A 24,486-nucleotide genomic window follows, 5' to 3' on the forward strand; every position below is an offset into this window, starting at 1 on the left:
GGAAGCAATCTTACATGGTGACCTAAACATTGCCTGGCCTATGTAGCCATTACAAGAGTCGGTCCTCTGGCTTGTTTCTCTGAATCTTGGCCACCTCCAAGAGGAGAGAAGAAGCAGAGAAGAAAAGGGAGATAACATGGGTGTTTCTAGCTGTTTTCATTCTCTCAGAACAGTTCTTTGAGGAAGTAACTGAAATCCCTTTTAATTTTGCTTGCCCAATAGAAAGAACTTTCCATCGGCCTATGAAAAACAAATGTACTCCTAAGGATCAGATTTTATTGGCAAAGATGGTTCAGCTGAAGGAGTTGGGACTGATTGCCTGACCCACACCTGCCCAAACTGACATTCACAAAAGAGAAGCACGGTGGAACAAAAGAGAGTGAACAAAAGAGGAGTTTCTAATTTTCCATTTATTGAGAGATTAACTTTTGAAATGAGAGTTTGAAGCCCCCAAAAGTGATTAGAATTGTTCTATGTTCTATTCCATCTTAAACCTTACATTATTTTATTAGGTTTTTGACAGATACTTTTTAATCAGCATAATCATGAATTAGCATTTTAAGAGGAGTGGTTCCCCTCCACCCCCCCCACCTGCTGGAGGTAGAGCCCAGTTTCTTCCTTAATTTACTAAATTGAGTTCTTTTGCCCTGTAGAAAAAATTTAGAGGGCTCTACAATCATCTTCTCTGGAACAGGTGATTTTGCTACTTTTAGATGATAATCATAGAAAACTTTTAGATTTTTAAAAAAATGTAAAAAATCACCCAGCACTAGTTTAACCCAATTTTAGATGAAGAGTCCATGATGTGTGTGTTTGATGGAAAGTTACTCAATCCCATAAGTAATACTAATACAAATAAACGTCATTCTTTCATCAAAAATTAACCTAATTAAGTTTTCTTCATCCTAGAGGTAAATGAAGTCATCAAGGACAGTGATACAGGGTTACTTGCATTTCCCTAAACCATTTCTACTGTTTCATGCCTTACTACCTTTGAACATACTGCCTCTCTCCTGGAATGTCTTTCCTTGCCTTCATCTACTGCTGTTAGAACCGATTCCTCTCGGCCCCAGGAACAGAGAGGCAGAGTCACCGAGGCTACAAAAGGCAAAGGAGTTTATTGGCTAGCTCGAGCCAGGGTCCAAGTCCCAGAGCGCCAACGCAGTGGCCTCTCCACGAACCAGGACCCTGCCCTGGGGTAAAGGTTAAGCTTTTATACTTTTCTGTATGCTAGTTTTCACATGACACGTTAGTCTGCACACGACATACTCGTCTGCACACGACACACTAGTCTACACACGACATACTGGTCTGCACTCCATCCCTCTTTAGTTTATTTGTTCTTTTAGAAGTGGCTGATCATATTGGCTCCTGATTGGTTGACTATACGCTTCGGGCTTTTCGTGCTAGCGCCAGTTGTAGTTAATGTCATTTAGGGGAAGAGGAGGGTCTCCGACGGGGGAGGGGGGGCTGTTGTTGCATACCTTCTAGTTTTTGGTTACAAGCGATACTGGGAACACACGCCCTGCACAAGCCGTTCATGCGCTGATCATGTCTTGCCCTTCTTATCTACTTAGTTGGTTGGAGGGCCCCTGGACTCTCCAGCCCTTTATCAGGAAGTATGCGGTTACCTCCCCGGGGCCTTGTTTTCCTTAACTTTAGTGAAGCCTGCCATGGCTCCACTTACGCTAAGCACCAAGCCAGCAAGCCATATATACAGAAGCAGAACTAGGCTGTTAGCTTCTCACATCCAGGAAGCCTAGCCTATCATGGAGCTACCCTTGCTCTTATACCTGTTTTTCATTCTGATTAACTATATTTATCAAACAACTAAAAGCAAGCACAGTCACAGAAGCGAATAGCATCAGTTAGAATCAAAGACAGCACACATTTTCCTACTATCAATTCCTGTTCTTCACTGCCTGTCCTCCAAATTCACCTTCCCAGGAAATTTTTTCCTGACTCCCTGATTTGTGGTCCCTTATTTGTGTTCTCTTAGCTCCTTGCATCATGATATTTTTCACCTGGTACTGGAATAATGAACCAGAGTACACATTCCTTGTCAGCAGCCCTGTCTCATTCAGTTTTTCATCCTCCAAGGTGCACCAAGTGTGGCATCTGACACAGAAAAAGCAATGAGCACTCAGGAAATATTGGATGAGTCACACACCAAGTCCCTGTTGTTTTCCTCAGACATGTTTTACAGAAGTTCTTTTGAGCAGGCTGCAGGCAAAAGAAACTGATTTCAGTTTCTTTGAGTAAAAAAGGTCTCTTTTAGTAAATTAGCTGAACTTCTACTTTGGGAAAGCCACTTTATTCAGTGGATACTGAGGGTCTATCACATGCCAGGGACTATAATAAGCCCAGAGAGTCCTCTTCAAAGAGTTTATAATGTACGGGAGAAGATAGCAATAGACAATACCTCTTACAGGAAATGCACATTTCCAGGCAATATGAGATTTACGGATCAGAATACGTACAGTGTTTTAGAAATCAGGGAAGAAGTTGCACCTGACACTGTCTGAATGAACTTCAATTGCTCAAGCTGTTGAATCAGGGAGGAGGATGCAGGGAAGGCAGACAATTAAGAATAAGTAGGTGGTATTTGACCTGGATTATGAAAGATGAGTAGGAGACTGGTGTGTACTTTGGAGACTGTTAAAGAAAGTGTAGAACCAGACTGCAGTTACAGCGGTAAAAACATTTTATTCAGGGACTGTTGCAATAGGGGAAAAGAGACCTCAGAATAGATACAGAACTGAGCTCAAAGTTTCTGAATAAAATGTTTTTACTGCTTCAACTAGGGCCCGGCTCTGCTTTTCTTTAAGGGTGGGAGGTAGTGATTCAGGACATTTCAGATAGAGGCAAAAGAATGAACGAAGCAAAGGGGAGTAAAGTAACTTGGGGGGAGGGGGGGAAGAAATGATTCAAAGGAAGTTAGGCAGCCAAGGAAAACAGGAATTCTCTGTAGCCAGAGCCTAGAGTAGTGTTGGGGAAGTGGCAGGAGATGAAGAAAAGTAGGTTTTTAGTAATTCAGGGAGTTGTTTGGTGGTATTTAGAAAACGAAATGTTTTTGTTTATTCATGGGAGCTCAAATGGGGAAGGTAAATTTGAACAAGCTTGCTTGGAATGCGATGGCAAGAAGTACGGACTTGATGCCGTAGAGCCAACTGGAGTTGTTAAGAGAGCTGTACAGTATTTTATAAAGACGGCTGTAGTCTCAACAGGTGACAAGCTGCAGCGGCACGAAGCTGTCCCTCTCCCGGCTTCGGTTTACTCAAAGATATGGGTTAGGTCAGATGCCCTCTTAGGCCTGCTTCCAAGGTACCGCTGCCTTCCGTCCATTACCTGGCGCCTGCGCCTCACCTCCTCCTTCCTTATCGTGGTCCATTTGCCACCTTCCCTAGCCCCCAGCAGTCCTCACGTGCTTTCAATCCGGAGGCGGGGCGCAGGGAGAGACATATGTCCAGATAAAACAAATGGGTCTCCCCTCCGCGGCCCTTCGTCCCAGGCAGCACCACCTGGGTGGTCCCTCAGGGCCAGACGCGCCCTAGAGTGGGCAGTGAGCCGGGTTTCCCCGTCGCTTTTCCGCCCTAGGTCCCTTGGGGTGGGAGGCTGGCTCTCTCCACAGCCAAGCCATCTCCGGGAGGGGAGCAGGAGCCCGCCCCTCGCTCCTCCCTGCTTTCCCCAGAGACAAAAGCCACGAGGCTTCGCCGCGACTCTCCGGTGGCAGGGCCTTGGGGCTGGCCTCGGATGGCCAGTAGGCTCCTACAGAAGTCTCGGGGTCGAGGGAGCAAAGAGCAGGACTCCTTCCGGCCGCCCGGCCGCGCAGGGCGGGGCGCTGGGCTCCAGAGCGTCCCGGGCGCGCGCGGCACGGGGTCACGTGAGGCGGCCTGGGCCACGTGACACGGCGGGCCCGGCACCCTGGCGCTCGGTCTCCGGCTCCTCCCCTCGCTCCCATTTTTAAGGCCGGCGGAGCTTCGGAGGTCCCCGGGGCGCTCTGGCGGTACGGCAGCAGCTGGCCTCGCAGGTAGCTGGTGGGCGCGCCGGGTTGAGCTCGCGGAGGCCGCTTCCCTCCTGCCCTTCCCCTGCTTCCCTTCCCTGCCCGCCGGGCCGGGTGTGCCCCGTTACTCCTGCACCTCCTGCCTCCCTCCCTCCGGCTCCAGGTCCGGCCCCGCGGGGTGCTGTGCCCTGGGCGAGTGGTGGGGCCATCGGCCTGGCGGCGCTCGCACCTCAGCTAACGTGTCCTCCTGCTAGGAGGAGGAGGAGGGAAGGGTGGGCAGAGGCGAGGGAAAGTTTTCCCTGCTCCGTCTCTGTTTTGAGCTGAATGTACTCGGTTTTGCTCGTAGCTGAAGTTTGTCACTGCTCTGGGCGCCGTTTTGCTGAGAGGAGACCTCCCCTCTGACTCTCCCCATCCTTACTCGGCCTTTCCCAAGAGTTTAGCATTTCTCCTTTGCCTCCCGAAGGTAGTGCTGTCACAAACCATATTCTTGACTGTTTCCCTTTCCCCTACGACACGCAGTCCACAAAGGGGGGACTCCCTTAGCGGAGACCTTTATCCAGGAGCGCGGTGAACTGAGTGAATGACATTTCCCTTGTCCTGCCTCTGATTTTATTTGAGATGACCATCGAGTACGCTCTGTTCTGCTCTCGTAAGTGGCTTTTTATTTTTATTTATTTGCACGTGAGACATTTCAAAGCCATCTACAGAACTCTTTGCAGCTAGGAATTACAATTTTATAAAGCAATCTTTTACTAATGCTTTTTAAAAACCAGATTTATGGTCTTTTTTGCCTTTGCCCTACTCTTTTTTTTGGGAAGGATTAAAGTCCTTAGAGGGCAAAAGCTAACTTTCTGAAACTGGTGTGTGTGATGTTGGCAGAAATGGAAAAATGATTGAGCCTTGACGGCAGTTTATAGTATGCTTTAAATTTTAGAGAGTATCCATTTCAGGTGAGCACTGGCTGAATTTTACCCCTTTGAACTGCTTTCAGGGTTCAGTGCCTAACTGTATATTTAGATTCTATTAGTATAGCAGTTCATCTGTGGGATGGATTCTAATCCATTTAATCCATTGTGTGAAGACCAGTCTATTAATATTTCTAGACAGATCCTTTTTCTTCTACCCTCTAGTCTGTTTCTCTTGAAGAGGAAGCATGTTAATCTTTAAAGAGATTTCTTTGCAAGTGATTTTTGTTTGTGTGATCCAAACGATCAAGTTCTGGGAACTTCAGAAAACAAATAGCCATAAAATTCAAAGCTGTGAATTTGTAGCTATAAGAAAAATCTTTGGAAATTTTTAAAATTAAAGAGTGCTGGCCAGGCGTGGAGGCTCACACCTGGACTCCTAGCACTCTGGGAGGCCGAGGTGGGAGGATTGCTTGAGCTAAGGAGTTTGAGACCAGCCTGAGCAAGAGTGAGACCCTATCTCTACTAAAAAATAGAAAGAAATTTGGCTGGGCAACTAAAAATATATTTAAAAAATTAGCCGGGCTTAGTGGCCCACACCTGTATTCCTAGCTACTTGAGAGGCTGAGGCAGGAGGATCACTTGAGCCCAGGAGTTCGAGATTGCTGTGAGCTAAGCTGACGCCAAGGCACTCTACCAGGCAACAGAGCAAGATTCTGCCTCAAAAAAAAACAAAAAACAAAAAAAGTGCTGGTATTGGCCCATAGTGGTGACTCATGCCTGTGATCCTAGCACTCTGGGAGGCTGAGGCAGGAGAGTCACTTGAGCCCAGGAGTTTGAGGTTGCTGTGAGCTGTGATAACAGCACTGCACTCTATCCCAGGCAACAGAGTGAGACTCTGTCTCAAAAAAAAAAAAAAAAAAAAAAAAAGTGCTGGTATGTTCCAGCAAGAGGTTGTCCCCATCTTAATAAACAGAGACAGTGTCCTCCTTTTCCTGAGAATCATTGTGGGGAAAAGGAAACTGTGAAGGAAAGTGAAAGACCTTTATTATGATGATGATATTCCTTCTGTGTGTACTACATTAAACATCATGCATAGGAAACAAGATTTGGACTCTCAAGGAATCTAGAGTCCAGGCAAGGCATTAGGACACATTTTAAAAAAATTATTGTATGTTTTTTAAAAAATCTGAAAGTGTCACATACTGCGTACATGTTGAGGAATGCAAAAGAGGGGTGTGATGAGTGTTGGGTGAATTTAACTAGGATAGACTTACTAGAGGAGATCAGTTAATAAAATAATTATCTAGGCCGGGCGCGGTGGCTCACGCCTGTAATCCTAGCACTCTGGGAGGCCGAGGCGGGTGGATCGCTCAAGGTCAGGAGTTCGAGACCAGCCTGAGCAAGAGCGAGACCTCGTCTCTACTAAAAATAGAAGGAAATTATCTGGCCAACTAAAATATATATAGAAAAAAATTAGCCGGGCATGGTGGCGCATGCCTGTAGTCCCAGCTACTCGGGAGGCTGAGGCGGTAGGATCGCTTAAGCCCAGGAGTTTGAGGTTGCTGTGAGCTAGGCTGATGCCACGGCACTCACTCTAGCCCGGGCAACAAAGCGAGACTCTGTCTCAAAAAAAAAAAAAAAAAAAAAAAAAAAAAAATTATCTAAATCGATTATGCATTTGACCCACAATATAGTCTTGTTTTTTCTTTAACTTTGCAAGCAAAGAATGGAAGAAAATTTAGAAAATACAGACAAGTAGAAAGATGAATGCATAGAACGTATAATTATACTATCTAAAGATAAGAGTTAATATTTTGGATTATAAGTACTCTTTGCTATACACATTTATTGGGTTCCTTTGTTCAGATAGCAAGATCTCAGATTGTAAGGGATACTGTGATATCCAAATCTAGCTCATTCCTGAATTTAGGAGGGCCGGTAGCAAGTTTTGGTAATGAAGAACTTACACAGATGTATTTGATTCTTGAGTTTAGATAATTTGGATAGCAAGAATTCAAATAGCTAGGGATACCTCTATATTTTTTAGTATTAGATACACTTTTTTTAAATTTCAGCATATTATGGGGGTACAAAAGTTTAGGTTATGTGTATTGCCCTTACCCCCTCTCCTCCGCAAATCAGAGCTTCAAGCGTGTCCATCCCCTAGAAGGTGCGCATTGCACTCATTATGTATGTATACACCCATCCTCCCCCCCACATCTGCCCGACACCCGATTAATGTTATTCCTAAATGTGCTCTTAGGCGATGATCAGTGAAACCAATTTGATGGTGAGTACATGTGGTGCTTTAGATACACTTTAAAAAATGAAATGTTCATGCTTATGCAGTAACAAATTGTAAGGTGTGAAATGACTTGAGGAAGTGATGAATCTTATCCAGGGAATACTATGCTCGGACCATTCCTAAAGAATGGTGTCTATCTTTCCCACAACCCCAGAAAAGAAGATTCCATGGCTTTTCTGAGATTAACATTCCACAGGGTAAGCTCTTTGCCATGATATTCTTTCTGATGCTTCAGAAAAAATTCTAGTTTTAGAAATAGACATGGTCTATCCCCTCTAAAATGCTTCAATCCTGAACTCAAGTGGTATAGTAGGAACATCTAGTAGTATTGTTTATAACTGTGGTAGATTGTTTCCAAAGATGACTGCCAGCAGTTCTTCCCAACTCTGTACTTGACTGCCAGCTCCTCCCATCAAGAGATAGAGTCTATTTCTGCTCCATTTGGATCTAGGATGGCCCTGTGACTTGTTTTGATCAATGGAGGGTGATTCTGTGCCAATCCTGGGCATAGTCCTTAAGGTGTACAGCAACTTTAGCTTTCACTGTCTTGGAAGCCAATCAGCATGTGTAGAAACTTGGGCTAGAGTAGATGGAAAGAGCCCTCAGGAGTGTCCCAGGCATGTGAGGGAAGCTTGTTTTAGCCCTAGTCGAGCTCCCAGTGCCTGCAACCTCATTAGTAACCCCAGTTGGGTGCACTCAAAACACAGACTGGAAAGAAATAATAAATTGTTAACTGTTTTAAGCCACTGAGTTTTGGGATGGTATGTTACTCAGCAATAGATAACTAAAGCAACACCACAGCCTCTTATACATATAAAACTCTTGGTGTAAATCTTGGTCACATATAAATTAGTGACATATAAGTTGTGCTCAGTAATCCTGAGCACAAAATTGTTGTCAACCTATGAAGTAGCATGCTTTAGTGATAAATCTTTAATTAAATCTTCATATCATATGAGAATGCACTTATTGAATTAGTTAAACTGAAGACTGTGGCTATCTCATACTCTACAAGGTAACTGGTTAAATAAAAAAAAAATCATGTTTGTATAATTGGCTATTATTTGTATATGTGATTGTTAGTTTTTTGTGGGTTTTTTTTTTTTTTTTTTTTTTTTTTTTTATAGAGATAGGGTCCCACTCTGTCACCCAGGCTGGAATGTAGTGGTACAGTCATAGCTCACAGCAACCTCAAACTCCTGGGCTCTAACTATCCTTCTGCCTCAGCCTACCCAGTAGCTGGGACTGCAGGCACATGTCACCATGCCTGGCTATTTTTTTTTATTTTTCAAATTTTAATTATTTATTTTTATTTTTTTTGTAAAGACTGTGTCTTGCTATGTTGCCTAGGCTCATCTCGAAATCCTGGCCTCAAGGATCTTACTGCCTTGGCCTCCCAAAACACTGGGATTACAGGCGTGAACCACCATGCCTAGCCTTATTATCAGTTTTAATTAAACACTTCATGATATGGTTAGTTGATGTGTTTTAAAGGAATTACCTATTATTGAAATGATGGATGTGTGATGTTTCTCTTGCAGTTTGCCATTTGATGACGTTAGCACCATGCTTGTAGTTATGAATCCTTACAGGGAAAATGTAAGATCTGCAGTGAACACATGAATAAGACATGCTTTGTTTTCAAAGATCAAGGAGAGTGAATCTTAAGCAAACCATTATTTCTAATGTGTATGTTACAGGACTTAAACAAAATGATGGATTTTTCAGGAGCACTTCTGTCATTGCTCAGAAAATACTCTGAACAACTTTCTATTCCAGTTCTGATGAGAACAGTGTTTTTTTTTGTTTTTAGATGTCTCTTTCCTGGAGAGGAAAATCTCACAGCAGATCAGATGGGTACCTTTAGAGACTTATGGTTTCTATCTTCTGCTGAGCTATGTGTTACCATCTTGCTAGGGTTCCCTGGTTGGTGCTCTTTCCCATCTTCCCAGGTGGCTGCTTCAGGCTTCTCCACTCTTTTTTGCAATTGCTCCACTCCACCTTTTATTGCTACCTCCCTCTTACTCTCAACAAAAAGCTTTATCTCTTTCTTCACAGGGAAAAATAGGTGACCTCAGAAGAGAATGTTCCCAAATGCAAATCAAAGCCACAATGAGATGCCACCCAACACCTACTATGTTGGCTATAATGAAAAAGACAGGCCATCACTGTTGGTGAGGATATGGAGAAATTGGAACCCTCATACATTGCTGATGGGCATGTAAAATGCAGACTCACTTAGGGGGGAGAGAGTATGAGAGAAAATGAGAGAGAATGAGAAGGCGAGAATGAATATCTCCAACATCTGGCTCCCCAACCCAACCTTAAATTCACACTCATTCATATCCATCCTTTTCTCCTCCTCTTGTTTTATAATGGAAGACTTTCCCCCTTTCCACAGCTTCTCTTACACCTCTGCGTCAGATTCCCCTCCCTGCTACTTTCTCAAAAACCTTATTTAATTCTTGTATCCTCTCCTCTGTCTTTGATCTTTCTACTGGCTCCTTCTCATTAGCATTTAAACATATTCAAGTCTCTAGCATGTTTAAAATAAAAAGATTAACAAAAAATGTCCCTCAATTCCATCTCATTCTATGATTACTACCCTATTTCTATTTTTTCCTTGGCAATTTTCTTGAACAAGTTGTTTATACTCATTGCTTCCTTTTCTTCATCTTTCACATACTTCTCGACCTGCTGCATTCTGGCTTTTTCCTCCCATAACCTCAGCGAGACTCTTGTTAAGGTCACCAATGACTCTCCCTGTTAAATCCAATGAACATTCCTGAGCCCTTACCTTGTTGGTGTCTTCAGCAGTATTCGACACTAACATACCTCCTTGTGATGCTCACGTCCCTGGACTTCCATGACACTGTCTTCTGGATTTCCTCCTACTCTACCTGTTCCTTCACGGTCTGCTCTGTGAGGTACTCCTTGTCCCTTTACTATTGGAGTTCTTAGAGTTCTGTTCAGGATCCTCTGTTGTTCTTACACCACACACATTCCCTTGGGTGGTCTCATGCCAAATTCTCAAGTCTCCAATCCAGACCTCTTTCTTGAGCTTCAGATTTATAAATCTATCTGTTGGGACATGTCTGCTTTAATATCCCACAGATACCTGAATTTTAAAATGTCCAGAGTAGAACTTGTTGCTCCTGAAACCTGCTGTGTTCTCTGCTGTAGTGAGTGGCAGTCCAGTTCACTCACTCACTGCACTGAGCATCTGGTGTAATCCTTGGCTCTGCCTTTCTCCTTATCCGGCTCCCTTCGTCCCATTCAGTTGGTCACAGAATCCTCTGGAGTTTCCCTCCTGTCTGGTTTTCTCCATTTCCCTGATGTGGGCTTGCATCTTTCTTTCCTGCCTTACCATAGCCTCCTTGGGCTCCCTCTAAGCACTGGTTTCTTGCCCCCATCTAGTCTCTACATTCAGCTATAGTCATCTTTCCCAGACCTGCATCTGGTCCTGCCACTTCCCTGCCTAAGACCTTTCAGGGAATACATGGTGCTCTTAGGATAAAGCCTGAGCTGTTGGCTACAGCCACGCTGACTGTCTTTCAGTTCCTTCTCCAGGCCTTTACCTGGCTATGTGCTCACTGTTACAGGTGCTACCTCTTCAGGAACTTGAAGCACACTTTCCACTTCTGGTGCTTCCACAGCATCTGAGCCTTCCCATCAGAGCACTGACCACACTGTTGTGAGCATCAGTTTGTGTGTCTAGATTCTGCCCCCGACCCCATGTAAGTTCTGCTGGGAGCTGGGGGTCATGGTGTTGTCTCTGTGTCCTATTTACCTAAAGATATTTTGTAAGTATTTTTTGTTTTACTGTCCTGCCTGTTTTCAGGTTTTGTTTATAGGTTCTGCCTTTCCATTGCTGCAATTTTAGTTTGGCTGTAGGTCATTGCAAAGTACAGTTCATACTTTTCATATAGCCGGAGAGTAGTATTTGAAATCACTTTTGGGATATTCACATACAAAAGGTTTGTGAAACCATAAATAGATTTGAACTTGACCCTTCTGTTCCAGCCTTGAACTTGTATTATTGTGTTTTACTCATTAACCTTTGACCATTATTGTGTTTTTATCCATTTCTTTAATCTTTGACCTATCTATTTTTATCTGGTCTATTTTGTGATATCTGTATGTTTGGTGCAGCAGAGAACAAAACTGTAGAAAAACATTATTTCTAAACATTGAGATTTCTTTTCTGGTTTTCTTTTGAAAATAATAATATCCCATAAAAGCAGTACTTTTATAAGATCACAGTCAGCTTCACAACCCTGGATATTTTTTCTTTTTTCCTTTTTTGGTTTTTGTTTTTTTTACTGCTAATACTGTTGCCCCTTGGGTTGTTTGATTTTTCTAACCTGAGCACATGGCTTCAGTAAAATTATTCATTTATTTACAATGAGCAGTTATGTTCCCTGTGTTCTAGAATTGCCTAAAGCTTCAGTGCAATGGAATCAAAGCAGCCCCATGGATGATGGGGCTAAAGAAATGCTTCCAGAGGCCATTATTGCAATCGTGCTTTAAGTCATATAATTTAACTAGCAATTGGGAAATGACAGTTCTAAGACCTTACCTTTTCCTCTTAAATGAGTGATGAATTTGAGTAAAATGGATAAGGCAAAAGGTAGTCACAATCAGTGTTAGGAAATTCAAAAACAGCAGTAATGCTGTTCTTTAAATGAAGGTGGGAGGATTACCTTCAGCTGCCTGTACAGGTGGCTTCCATTGCATCTTTATGAAGGGTGATGTCTCAGCAAATCTCTGACACTTTTCTCTCTTGTACTATCGTATGGGGGAAATGGTTTAAAGTTGTATTTTTGTTTGAGGCTGATTCTTTCTTAGAGGCTTACCTGGACCTGGGAAATACATTCAGCATCTACTCAGTCTCAAAAAGCCCATCAAAATAAGTATGGAAGAAATTGGTAAGAGTGACATTTGGCTCTTCTGTACCTTCAGAGGGTTTTGAATTGCTTTTGTTGTAGTGTAGGTGAAAGACATAAGTTATAATGTTGTATATCAAAAAGCTTACCTAAAACCCCAGAACTCTCGGTGTACGTTTTCCTAAAATTACTCAAAAATAGTGAAAAGATGGTTACATCCTTAAATCTTTTGTGCTTAAATGGGAACTTGTATCAGGTAAAAAAGGAAGATGGCAGCTGGGTGTGGTGGCTTATGCCTGTAATCTCAACACTTTGGGAGGCTGAAGTGGGAGAATCACTTGAGCCCAGGAGTTCCTAGAGCAGCCTGGGCAATATAGTGAGACTGCTACAAAAAAAAAAAAAAAAAAAAAATTAGCCGGTCATGGTGGTGTACATCTCTAGTCCCAGCTACTCGGGAGTCTGAGCCAGGAGGATCCCTTGAGCCCGAGAATTGGAGGTTGCAGTAAGCTATGATTGTACCACTGCACTCTAGTCTGGGTGACAAAGGGAGACCCTGTCTCAAAAAAGAAAGAAAGAAAAGGAAGATGGCTATGAAGAACACTTGTTTTTTCAGGAAACTGAATGATCTTTGCTGAGGAAATACTTATATTTTATCATGTGCTAGAATATTGAGAGTTTGGTTTCTGAGATTTCATGTAACAGTTTTCTGGGATACATAATTTTTTCACTTTTAACACATTAACGTGTATCACATGTACTATGTACTTGCATGTGGCATCTCATCATTTGCTTAATTATTCCAGTTGCATTTGCATTCTAAGTTCCTACTTAGGATCTGACTTTCTGTTAGACCTTCAGCTCCTCAGAGGCAGGGACCATGATTGTATTATTCTTTATGATGTCCATAGCATTCTTGGTATCTGGGATCACAGCAGAAGAATTAATTTATGCTATTAAAGTTGGCCTTCTGTATCCATGGGTTGCACATCTGTGGATTCAACTAACTGAGGATTAAAAATATCCAGAAAAAAAATTGCATCTGTATTGAACATGTACAGACTTTTTTTCTTGTCATTATTCCTAAGCAATACGGTATAACAGCTATTTACAAGCCTTTACGTTGTATTAGGTGTTATAAGTAATTAGAGATGATTTAAAGTATATGGGAGGATGTGCGTAGGTTATATGTAAATACTATGCCATTTTATATCAGGGACTTGAGCATCCGCAGATTTTGGTATCCTCCAGGTTCCTGGCACCAATCCCCCAAGGACACTAAGGGAAGACTGTATTTTTTTTCACATTATTATACAGTAGTGCTTTTTTTGTGAGGCATCTTAAACTTTATCAATAGCTCATTGACTATAAATAAATTTCTATTGTAAGGCAGCTTAGTAACTTAAATTGATAACAAAAACCACCCCTTCAGTTTTTGAAAACAGAGAAACCTCTATTAGGAATTTTCAGTGTAAGTGCTTTAAAAGATTTTTGCAATTAGAAAAGTCATTTTGCATGTTTGACATTGCTATTTCGAGTAGTCTGAACCTGGCTATAGCTTGCATGTGAAGAATGTTTAGGCCATTTTAAGTGGATTGTTCCAGCATTCAGAGTCCTTTTTCCAGTTCCCTCTGAGAATCGGCTTTCATGATAAAGAAAGACACAAATTCATTTCATGCTCCAAAAATGACACTGGAAGAGTCAGAATCTTGCTGCTATCCAATTCTGAAGGGTTGCTCACATTATTCTGACCTCTTTTCCTTAGAAATCTTTTAGGTCAGCAGAACACAGGTCTGAGGTAAAAAGTTCTGTTGGAGGTATCAGTCTCATGTGACAGATACATTCTGGTTAGAATAGGGGGAAGTTGAAGTCTTGTGTGGAAGCTACACGCTTATAGGTCAACCATAAATTCCTAGTATTTTTTAATTTCGAGACCATTATTTCATTAAAATCAAAGTTTTCCTGTACTATTTTTCCCCATTTCCTGTTTTTCAAACTCTGTAAACATATTCAAATATATTTTTGCTAGATCAGTAAAATATTAATAGAATCCTCCCCCATCTTTCCTTAATACTTGGTTCCTAGGGGAAAGTAACATAAATGTGCTTAGAAGAATCAAAAGATTGGTTGCTGCATTACTTCTCCAGTCCTCCAGTTCTAAATGTAGATTTCTAAAATTGGATAGTCTGTGTTTGTCCTCCTGACTGAATTTACTTTCAGTGTATAAACCTTTTTTCTTCCCCAGGCCACAGTTCTCTGAGGGACAGTGCCAGTTGCTAGGAAAAGTCATCCCAGGGAATGGATATTGATCTATAGTACTAACAATGCAGGATATATTTTTAAGGGCCAAAGAAAATACGGAGATCAAAGTGGGTTGGCGTATTATCCTTTTTGAGGTTGTTAAATTCTTTTCCTAGCTCTGCTTGCATTTCTCTTTTCTGTTCTACCCTTCTTTATCTCCATACAGTAAAAAAAAAATCATTGATTCACTTATTAATAATGCACAGTGAGTGGTAATTCAGGCTGAACATATCAGTGCTATGTATGAGAAAGTATTTCCTAGGTAAAATAATAGATAAAAAAGGTTGCAAAAAATTGTCATCTTAATGAGGTACTTCAGAAGTAACTATTTAATATGACTGACATGCTGATTACAACTCATTATTTTTATGATTATCAGTCAAGCCCTGGAAGGATCTTAGTAAGTGATTTGGTCTAGTTTGAATTGCTGTATGTGCTGGAAAGTTCTAAGGAGGCTGTATTTTTTTTTTTTTGGAAATGTTCAGTGGAGCATTTCTCTAATCTGAACTTGTGTTCCCAAGACAGAATTAATGAAGTATGATTATACTTTCCCAAAAGTATTTTTTAGGACTGAAACCTTTCTACATTTAATTTTAAAAATGTGTCTTTGAGGCCGTGTGCAGTGGCTCATGCCTGTAATCCTAGCACTTTGGGACGCCAAGGCAGGAGGATTGCTTGCGGCCAGGAGTTTGAAACAAGCCTGAGCAAGAGTGAGACCCTGTCTCTATTAAAAAAAAAAAAAAAAATAGAAAAATTAGTCAGGCATGGTGGCATGTACCTGTAGTCTCACCTACTCAGGAGGCTGAGGCAGGAGGACCCCTTGAGCCCAGGAGTTTGAGGTTGCAGTGAACTGTGATGAGGCCACTGCATTCCAGCTGGGTGACAGAGTGAGAAACCCTGTCTCAAAAAAAAAAAAAAAAAATCTTTGAGTTTATTAATGCAGGCTTGATATGAGCTCATGGGATCATTGTTTGATTTTTTTTAAATTATCAGTAAAAGATACATAACATAAAATTTACCATTTTAACCATTCTTAAGTATACATTTTAATGACACTAAGTACATTCACATTGTTGTGTAACCATCACCACCATCCATCTTTAGAACTTTTTCCTCATTTCAAGGTGAAACTGTGTACCCATTGAACAATAATTCCTCATCCTCACCCTCCTTCCATGTCTTGGCAACCAACATTCTACTTTCTGTCTGTGAATCTGACTATTCTAGGTACCTCATATAAGTGGCATCGTACGATATTTGTCCTTTTGTTTCTAGCTTATTTTACATTAATAATTCATTTTATAGATTTTGCCTGAAACATTCCGCCATTCTAGGTTATAAATATAAGGCAAGAATGCATCTTAAAACTTGTAACAGTTTAGTGTGTAAAAGGTAATTCAAATAATTAAACCTTTATTTTCGTTTAAACTATTGGCTTATTTTTATTTGTCACAAAATATTTGTTATAGAAATTTGGGAATATGTATGAAAAACAGAAAATGTCACCTGTAATCTCTCCAGAGAGATACATTTTGGTATATACATTTTTGTGTATATTATACTTAAATTATAATCATACAATACATATTGGTTTATAACATAGCTAACATAGCTATGTCTTACAGGGTACATTTACTTTTATGTTTTTTTTGTTTTGTATTTGGGGATACGCTCATAATTTAGTTGTATTATACTTTTTGTTGGCATCTTTCTTTGGGAGTGGTCATGGTTTGGAGGATGTGTAGTGCCATGGGAAGGAAAAGAGTTGGGCTCCTTTTTTTAGGGCACTTAGTTAGGCACTGTTAGGTCCTTAACCAAGGTACATGCCTATCAGGGAAGGCTTGGGTTGAGTAGGCCAGGTGAGGTTCTTCCCTATTAGCAGTGCCTCCTCAGTACATGATAGAATCACTTCAAATCTTACTGTTTGAAGCATCTGAATTACTCTGGAACCTCTGGAATGGTGATTTAATTGAAATTTAGTTGAACTATATATTCCTTTAAAATGAAATCCATACAAATCTTTTAATACCTCTATTTCATATTTAGGCAAATTTAGTAGATGTCATGACATCTGAGCTGTCCTAATATTGCTCTTCTTGTATTTTTGAGTCATTGATAGCCACAGGGTTCTTAAGTCTGATGTAGATTTTATAACGGATTAAATACTAGTTAATTTTTAATTATCCCACCTGCTTTAGTTTATTGGGTTGTTAGTATATACACTTCATAATTTTATGATGGAAGGTCAAACATTAATTCTTGAAGTTGATTGAATAATTATGCTTAGTATGGTTTTCTTAATAATAGCAAAAGGCGCCACTGCCTTAAGGAAAGTGGGGTAATTAAACATCTCACCACAATAATCAGCTTGTAATGGTGATGGTGGTAATTTTGAGTTAATTAGAAAATTTGGTGGTATTTACATTTATATTCTGCTGCCTTAGGAAGAAAATGCCACATGCCCAAGTTAAGGACTCTGTTTTGTTGTTCTGTATGATGTGTAGCATATCCTGGGTTTTTTGATAGCTCCACAAAACCTCTCAGAGAAGCTTGTCTGAATTCTTAGGATACCTATTCAGGTCATCACATGCCCTGGTTGAGCATGGTCTAATAAAGACATACTTTGTACCTTAGCAATCTATAGCCCAAAGATGTACCTTGTACTGTTGAGAGCTCCCTGAGGGGAGAGGTCACATTTGGTCTCCAGGGCCTCCCAAAGGTTGTTGGAAGAGTGAAGGAAACAGACATTCATGAGGTTTAACCAGGCAAATCTAGGCAGAGGCATTTTGGACAATGCTTTTTTTTGGGGGGGCGGGGGAGTACTTTTTATATTTAGAATACTTTAAAAACAGTTGATGGTGTACATTTATGAGACAAGGCAAGACAAAGTCAAAAGGAAGTAATGGTGGAGTTTGGAGTTTAGCCATTGAAGGGCCAGGACCAACGTTCTCCATGAGAAGAATCAGAATGGTGGGGGTTGAATCCTGACTGTGCCACTTACTGCCTTGTGACCTTGGCAAGACATTTCATCTCTGAGCTCATTCTCCATCTGTCAAGAATGGGTTATAGTCTCCTCCTTACAAGATTATTGTGAAGATTAAATGAAAGAGTGTGGGTGGCTACCGAACACAGTGTCTGTGATAAGGCAGGTTCTTGGTAATTGTTAGTTTCTTCCTCCCTGCTCTTACTTACTTTGCCTGATTGTGTTGCTAGGAATAATTACTTGCTTGGTCAACATTACTACCCCTGTTGTTCTCATGCATTCAAGTAATCCCCCATAGCTTCTTCATTGCATCTTAAACATAAAATCAAAAATTTTTAGAGCTGGGACAGATTTGTGGGAAACCCAGGCTCAAAAAGGCAAATGGCATGTCATACTTACTTATTCAAAGTAGACCTGGGACCAAAGCACAGGCCTCAGGCAGGACTCCGGTTTCCACCATACCAAGACTGTTGGGGATGCTTTTTTCTTTTATGAAGGGTATGGACATATAAGACATATGAACTGTTTTTTAAATTGACTCTTAAATTACAAGTCTTTGGAGAAATACCTTGTAAAATAAAGTTTGAGGTAATTTAGCAGTGAGTAAAGTCAATTCATATAATACACTGTCATTATGAAGGTTAGCCTGATCTTGCAGTAGGTCACCAAACCCTTAGGGCAGAGCTGCTTGCATCTGATTAATGATTTCAGAATAATTGTACTGCTGTCAGGAAATTGTATGGTTTTGAAAGGTAAGAGCCCTTTGTGTTATGATTTCAAAGGCAGTGACTCTGTATTTTTGGCTAATTTTCTATCATGTAAAATTTAAAATTTTGAAGACTAACTTGTTATGGTTCATATTATGGGAAAATATGCATCTGGATTTCCTTGAAATTTATCTACCTGCTTATAGGGGTTTATATTGCTTGACTTCTTGTGACTCCTTTCCCCATCTGTTTTGTAAGAGGCACCAGGCGGGTCATTTGAAAGCCACCTGATTTTGTTTTCTTCTTTTAAAAGCATTGGAGATAATCTTACCATACAAAGAATACTTATAAATCAAGAACAAGTAAAAGAACAATGATCAAGTAGAAAAGCTAGGCACATGACACAGAAGGCTGACATGTGGCTCTCAAACATATGTTGGCAGCAGGTGAAAAGAGCAGGCTCCAGCTCCAGACCGCCTGGACTCCGATCCTGACGCTGCCACTTACGAGCTCAAGCAAATTCTTTTTCTTTCTTTTCTTTCCTTTTTTTTTTTTTTTTTTTGAGACAGAGTCTCACTCTGTTGCCCGGGCTAGAGTGAGTGCCGTGGCATCAGCCTAGCTCACAGCAACCTCAAACTCCTGGGCTTAAGCGATCCTACTGCCTCAGCCTCCAGGGTAGCTGGGACTACAGGCATGCACCACCATGCCAGGCTAATTTTTTCTATATATATTTTAGTTGGCCAGATAATTTCTTTCTATTTTTAGTAGAGACGGGGTCTCGCTCTTGCTCAGGCTGGTCTTGAACTCCTGACCTTGAGCCATCCGCTCGCCTCGGCCTCCCAGAGTGTTAGGATTACAGGCGTGAGCCACCACGCCCAGCTTAAGCAAATTCTTAAAATCTCTTTGACTCTATTTCCTTATTGGTAAAGTGAGGATTAAATAAATTAATAAATGTCAAAGCACTTAGAACGGTGCTTGGCCCTTGGTGCTCAATAAGTTAGTTGTTATTGTTGCTATATTCTGATTATTTTTTTAAATGATGCCTGGTCTCACTTAACGTAGAAGTGCCAGTTTAAACAAAACCGAGATGCCATGGTAATAGGCTGTGTGGGAAGGGTGTGGGTAAACAGGCTCTATCTTGCATTGATGGTGATTTCACGTATTGGTACTACAACGTTAGAGGACAGTTGGAAGTTGCTATTAGAGGTAAAATAGCTTAATAGACTTTGACCTAGCAATTCCATTTTTAGGGATTTATCTTAGAAATTTATGTGTAAAACAAGACACATATATACAAAAATATATACAAGCAGTAATTGCGGTGGTATTCCAGCAAAAGACTAGAAATGTCTCTCAGTAGGAAACGGGTAAATTGTTAAATCCATGTAATGGAATGCTACAGTACCATTGAAAAGAAATGAAGTAGGTCTGCATGTGCTAATACAGAATGATTTCTATGATACACTGTTAAGTGGGGGGAAAAGCTTCTATTTGTGTTTTTGTTTTTCAGGCTACACATACATGCATACATGTTGTGCTTTTGAGTATACACTGTCTCTGGAAGGAATTACAAACAACTGGTAACAGTGGTTGCCTTTGAGATGAGGGTCAGGGAGGGATGGTAAGGAGAGTTACTTTCTTCTACCCTTTCATATTATTTGGAACGAAATTTTTTTTATCATGTTCATGTATTACTCCCTCAAATCCTTTCCCTGTCCCCACCAACATACACACACACACACACACACACACACACACACACACGCACTTGTCAGAACATTCAGATGCTACTCGAGTTGTCTGGCTATGCAGTGACAGGGAATAGCCTGATGGGATAGTGTTTAATCCTTACTGAATATGTGGTGTGATACTTGGGGCTGAGAGGAGGCACCAGGTCTTTGTCATCCAAGTTGGTGCTGCTGGGAAAAGTCTCTCTGGATGCGGGGAACTGAGGCCTTGGCTAAGTATGCTCAAGTCCTGAGCCTCCCTCTGTGTGTGGTGCTATTGGAGGTGCTGGAGCCGGAAGGAACTTGGTCTGGAGCCGCCCTCTCTTGGCTATTTTAGAGGTCTAGGAAGAGGGTGAGTAGGAAGCACTTGTAGAACAGATAAGCACTGATAATAAGTGGGCAAGACAAACAACTGGTTCTAGCAGGTTGTCCTATCATTACAGAAACAGGCCCAGATTTGAAGGTAGAAGAAGGATTGCACACGTTGCTGGGGAAAGTGAGTGATCCATTTAACTAGTTCATTTATTCTGGAGTTGGCTTTTGTTAACAGGCCTTTTATTTTTAAAGTTAGCTAAATGGTTATTTAATTTCTTCTTGGAATCCTTTTTGTTTGTTCCAGCAGAGATGTCGGCTTATTTATAGGAGTTGCTCGAAGCCAGAGTCATGGTGGATGTAGGGAAGTGGCCAATCTTCACTCTGCTGTCACCTCAAGAAATTGCATCTATTCGGAAAGCATGTGTCTTTGGCACCTCGGCCAGTGAAGCACTCTACGTTACTGACAATGATGAGGTAAGCCTCTCTTAAAACCTAGAGTTTAGTTTCAGGGCTTACTTTGGGGCTAGGCTTCAACGTGTGCCATTCGAAGACAGAGAAAAGGTGGGGGATAAAGAGAACCTGAAGTTCAGGAAGACTATGCCTTTGATACAGTTTCTTCTCTTCTTTCAGTGTCGTGATTTATACCCCTCTACTCCATACTGCTCTTTGAGTTTCATGTTATAGACAAATATTCTAAAACTTTAGTAATGTCAGCAGAGGTTGAGTGTTTCTTAACCTTAAAAGTCCCTTCTTACCTACTAAGTTATCTAATTGAATTTGAAGTGTCTTATCTTCAGAGCAGAGAAGGGAGCTTTTACTATAGCATTATGACAAATGACTCCAACAAAACTATTTATTTTCTAGGTCTTTGTATTTGGACTGAACTATAGTAACTGTCTAGGAACTGGAGATAACCAGAGTACGCTTGTACCCAAAAAGCTAGAAGCCTTATGTGGAAAGAAGATTAAAAGCCTCAGTTACGGGAGTGGACCACACGTTCTTCTCAGCACTGAAGGTAAAGAGAAACAAATCTAGCTTTTCAGTTTTGGGATAGTTGAGCAGTTAACTTTAAACTAAGAGGAGGCAGAGCTGTATCAAATAATTAATTTTGGACTGTTTGTTTCTTAATTTCTGAGGGGAAGTACACAAAGCAGGTTAAAGTTAAACACTTCAGGCTAACTCAGGAACAGCCATAGAGGAAGTCTTGCAAACTGGGCAGACTTCTGAGGTTTTAGACTACTTATGTAAAGCTGTAGATGACTAGGTATAGCAAATGCAGTGGTCCTTCCAGCCTAATTTTCCAGTGGATTTGTGGTTGCAAGGCAACTTTCAGGGTCTCCTGGGTATGTTTTTATAAACACAGATCCTACTGGTTTTCCTTCTTTGTATAGTTCCTGAATCATTTGAATGGAGAAATCTTAGTTTATTCCCTGGCATTCATGTGGGTCATATTGAAAGAGTTGGGAATGTGGATTGATAGATTGTTGTCGTTTTTTTCTCTCTCTTCAAGATCACTAAAGGGAGGAGACATTTTTCTTTGGTGATTTATCAGCACTGTGGGTAACCAGCACTCTCTGAAAGTTTGTTACATACAACTTTAAATGCTTCCCCTTATATTTTAGGCACATCAGCTTTTGCTTTCTCTTTTGCGGAGGTCCTCAGCTTTTTATTGAATAATAGTCTAGGGTGGCATCTGGGAAACGGTTTGCATCCCTGCCTTTCTGTGTCTAGACTGAGGAATCACAGCTTCCTTAGATGCTGCCATAGGCCGAGTATCCAGCGTTTTAATTGCCTGTAGCTCATCTCTGAATCCACTCCAAGTTCTCTGCATCTTTCACAAACTGTGAGGTCCAGAGCTGAGCGTGATCGGCTAGTACAAGTCCAACTGGAGTTGTGCATAATGAGGTGATTATCTCACTTCTGCTTTGTGTAATCATGCCTCTTGGCATCACGCTGGTTCTTTCAAACAGTTACTGCCTAAGTGACTGGTTCAGCTTGTCAGCCATTGTGACCTAAGGATTTAATTTCTTCCTAGCACATATCAAATGTAATTGGTCCCTGATTTCTGACCATAAAATACTGAGGCAGGTTTTTTTTAGAGCAAACATACTAAAACATATACATTCAGTTTCTTGGTTTTCTTCAAAGTGGTGACCTTAGGAAACTATGACTCTTCTTTTGGAATTATTTTCTGAGTCCGGATCATACAGTTTTAAATATATTGAGCGGTACATTTCAGATATAAACAAATAAATAACTATTTTTTTGTGGGGATATCTTTCTTTTTGCGGTTAATTCAGTTTTGATTTTTATAACACATTTTATACAGTATACATCATGCTTTACGTTACGTGTCATTATGCATGTTGCATATGTGTTATATACGTATTAAAAACAATCAAATGGTTTTAAAACAACTTTACTCATAAAACCATCAAATAGTATCAGATTTTTGGTGAAAATTAGGAGTGCCTCTGCCTTATCTGTCTTCACTCTTAGTAACTGCTCTTTAGAGGGAACCACTTTTAACTCTTTCATATGCTTCTTCTGGTATTTAATCTCATATTTTTAAAATAACATGCTTATTCTCCTATTTCTGAATTTTCAATTTTAAATATTATCCTTTAACTTTCTGTAATGGCAGATAGAATTTAGCTTTTCCCCCTACCTTCTGTCTCCTGATCCTTTCAATATAGTGGTATCATTTTAGTTAAATCAGTATTCAGTGTTTATATTATTAGGACCATATGGGTATTATTTATAACTGAGCCGCCTCCTTCCTTGTACAACTGTTTGTTTTCCTGGAGTTGATAATTGCCTCACGTTTTTTTCGTTTACTTACTTTTCTATACAGCCATCGTTAACGTATGCCCAAACTCTTCTGCAGAGCAGCACATCGTTTCACAGCACTTCTAAGCATATCAGGGAATCTCTGGAGTCCTCTGTCCCTTGCTCCAGTCTGGACTGGTCACTCTCTAAACCTATACACAGCTATTCACTTCACCTTCGTCCTCAGAAGTCCCTTCACTTTGTCCTTTCTGGACCCCCTATTTTTTGTGTCTTATGTTGTCTTCTTTGGGTTATACCCTCATTTGGGTGAAACACATTCTCTAGAAGCTTTCCAGGAAGGAGAGTATGAGAGAAATCTTTGAGATCCTGTCCTAAAATGTCTTTACCCTTACTAATTGTCTGTCAGTGGTTTGGCTGGGCTTAGAATTCTAGGTTGGAAATCATATTTCCTCAGAATGGTGAAGTCTTTGTGCTTTTCAAGTTTCAGCATTGCTGTTGAGAGTCTGGTGACTTTCTGACTTTTGCTATTTTGTATATGATTTTTTTTTTCCTCTTTGGAAGCTTTGAGGGCGTTTTCTTTTTATTCCAAGTGTTCTGAAATAATTATGACTCTGTACTCTGATGTAATTTTTAATTGCATTGGTCATTCTTACAGGCCTTTTAATCTGAAAATTCTTTCATTTCTAGAAAACTTTCTTGTAATATTTCATGACAATTTCCCCTCTCTGTTTTCTCTGTTCCCTCCTTTTTGGAATTTTTCTTAGAAGGAAGTTAGAGATTCTGTACTGATCTTCCTTATTTTCTTTTATTTTCTCTCCCATCTATGTTCTGGAAAATTTCTTCAACTTTATCTTACAAGCCTTATGTCAGATTTTAACATTTCTGCTGTTACATTTCCAAGTGCTCTTTCTTGTTCTTTAAATGTTCCTTTCTAGAGCTTCCTGCTATTGTTTCATGGATTCAATCAATATCTTCTCTTTGAAGCTATTTATAATTATAGGTTATTTTTAAGTTATCTTCTGTTCTCTACATTGTTTCTTTTTCTCCTCCCAAATTTCTTGTTTCTCTTTGTTTTGGTCTCTGACTTTCATGTTAGAGGCTTTCTTCTAAAGTGTGGCGATCCTTGGCTGTCGCTTCACAGGTAAGAGCAGGGCACTTTACACATATTGGGAGTTCTGTGTTCATGGGTGTGGCTCGTCGAGTACTGAGGGAGGTAATAACCGTGAATTTCTATAAAGTAGAATCTGCCAGTTTCCTGACCTGGGGATATAAAGCTTTTTTGCCAGCTTTCTGGGAGCTGAGCAAGGGAAGTGTAGGATCTCAGTATTCAGTATGTGGACTTGTAATTCTCCTTTTCTCACTACAGTGCCTCATTGCTGCCTTCAGGGGCCCTCTCGATTATTTTCTCTTTGAGCTTGTTTCACTCTCACATCCTTGGGTAATTTTGCTCATCTCGTTAAGCCTCACGTGGTCCTAAAGATTCGTCGTTGGTCTGCTCGAGACTGTGTGGCCAGAGCAGGGCTGGGGAAGTGGGTGCTGATGTCCAGGGGGTTGTGTTGCTTTG

At 40.8% G+C, this 24,486-nt stretch overlaps 1 protein-coding gene across 3 annotated transcripts in view; it reads left to right on the top strand.

Annotated features, from left to right (window-relative positions):
- Positions 1–3,956: 3,956 nt before the first annotated feature.
- The window catches only part of RCBTB1 (RCC1 and BTB domain containing protein 1), a 48,866-nt gene continuing 28,336 nt past the window's right edge, over positions 3,957–24,486 (top strand). The window contains exons 1-3 of one of the 3 annotated variants that reach the window (XM_069467274.1): positions 3,957–4,030; positions 20,437–20,606; positions 20,997–21,147. In XM_069467274.1, coding sequence (XP_069323375.1) covers positions 20,481–20,606; positions 20,997–21,147 — 277 coding nt within the window. In that variant the 5' untranslated portion in view covers positions 3,957–4,030; positions 20,437–20,480. Of the gene's footprint in view, positions 4,031–4,578; positions 4,653–20,436; positions 20,607–20,996; positions 21,148–24,486 lie in introns of those variants that run through there. The other 2 variants (XM_069467275.1, XM_069467276.1) reach the window with 2 other exon arrangements.

This window comes from Eulemur rufifrons, chromosome 4, assembly GCF_041146395.1.
Source record: "Eulemur rufifrons isolate Redbay chromosome 4, OSU_ERuf_1, whole genome shotgun sequence".
In the NCBI taxonomy this organism is placed as follows: Eukaryota; Metazoa; Chordata; class Mammalia; order Primates; family Lemuridae; genus Eulemur; species Eulemur rufifrons.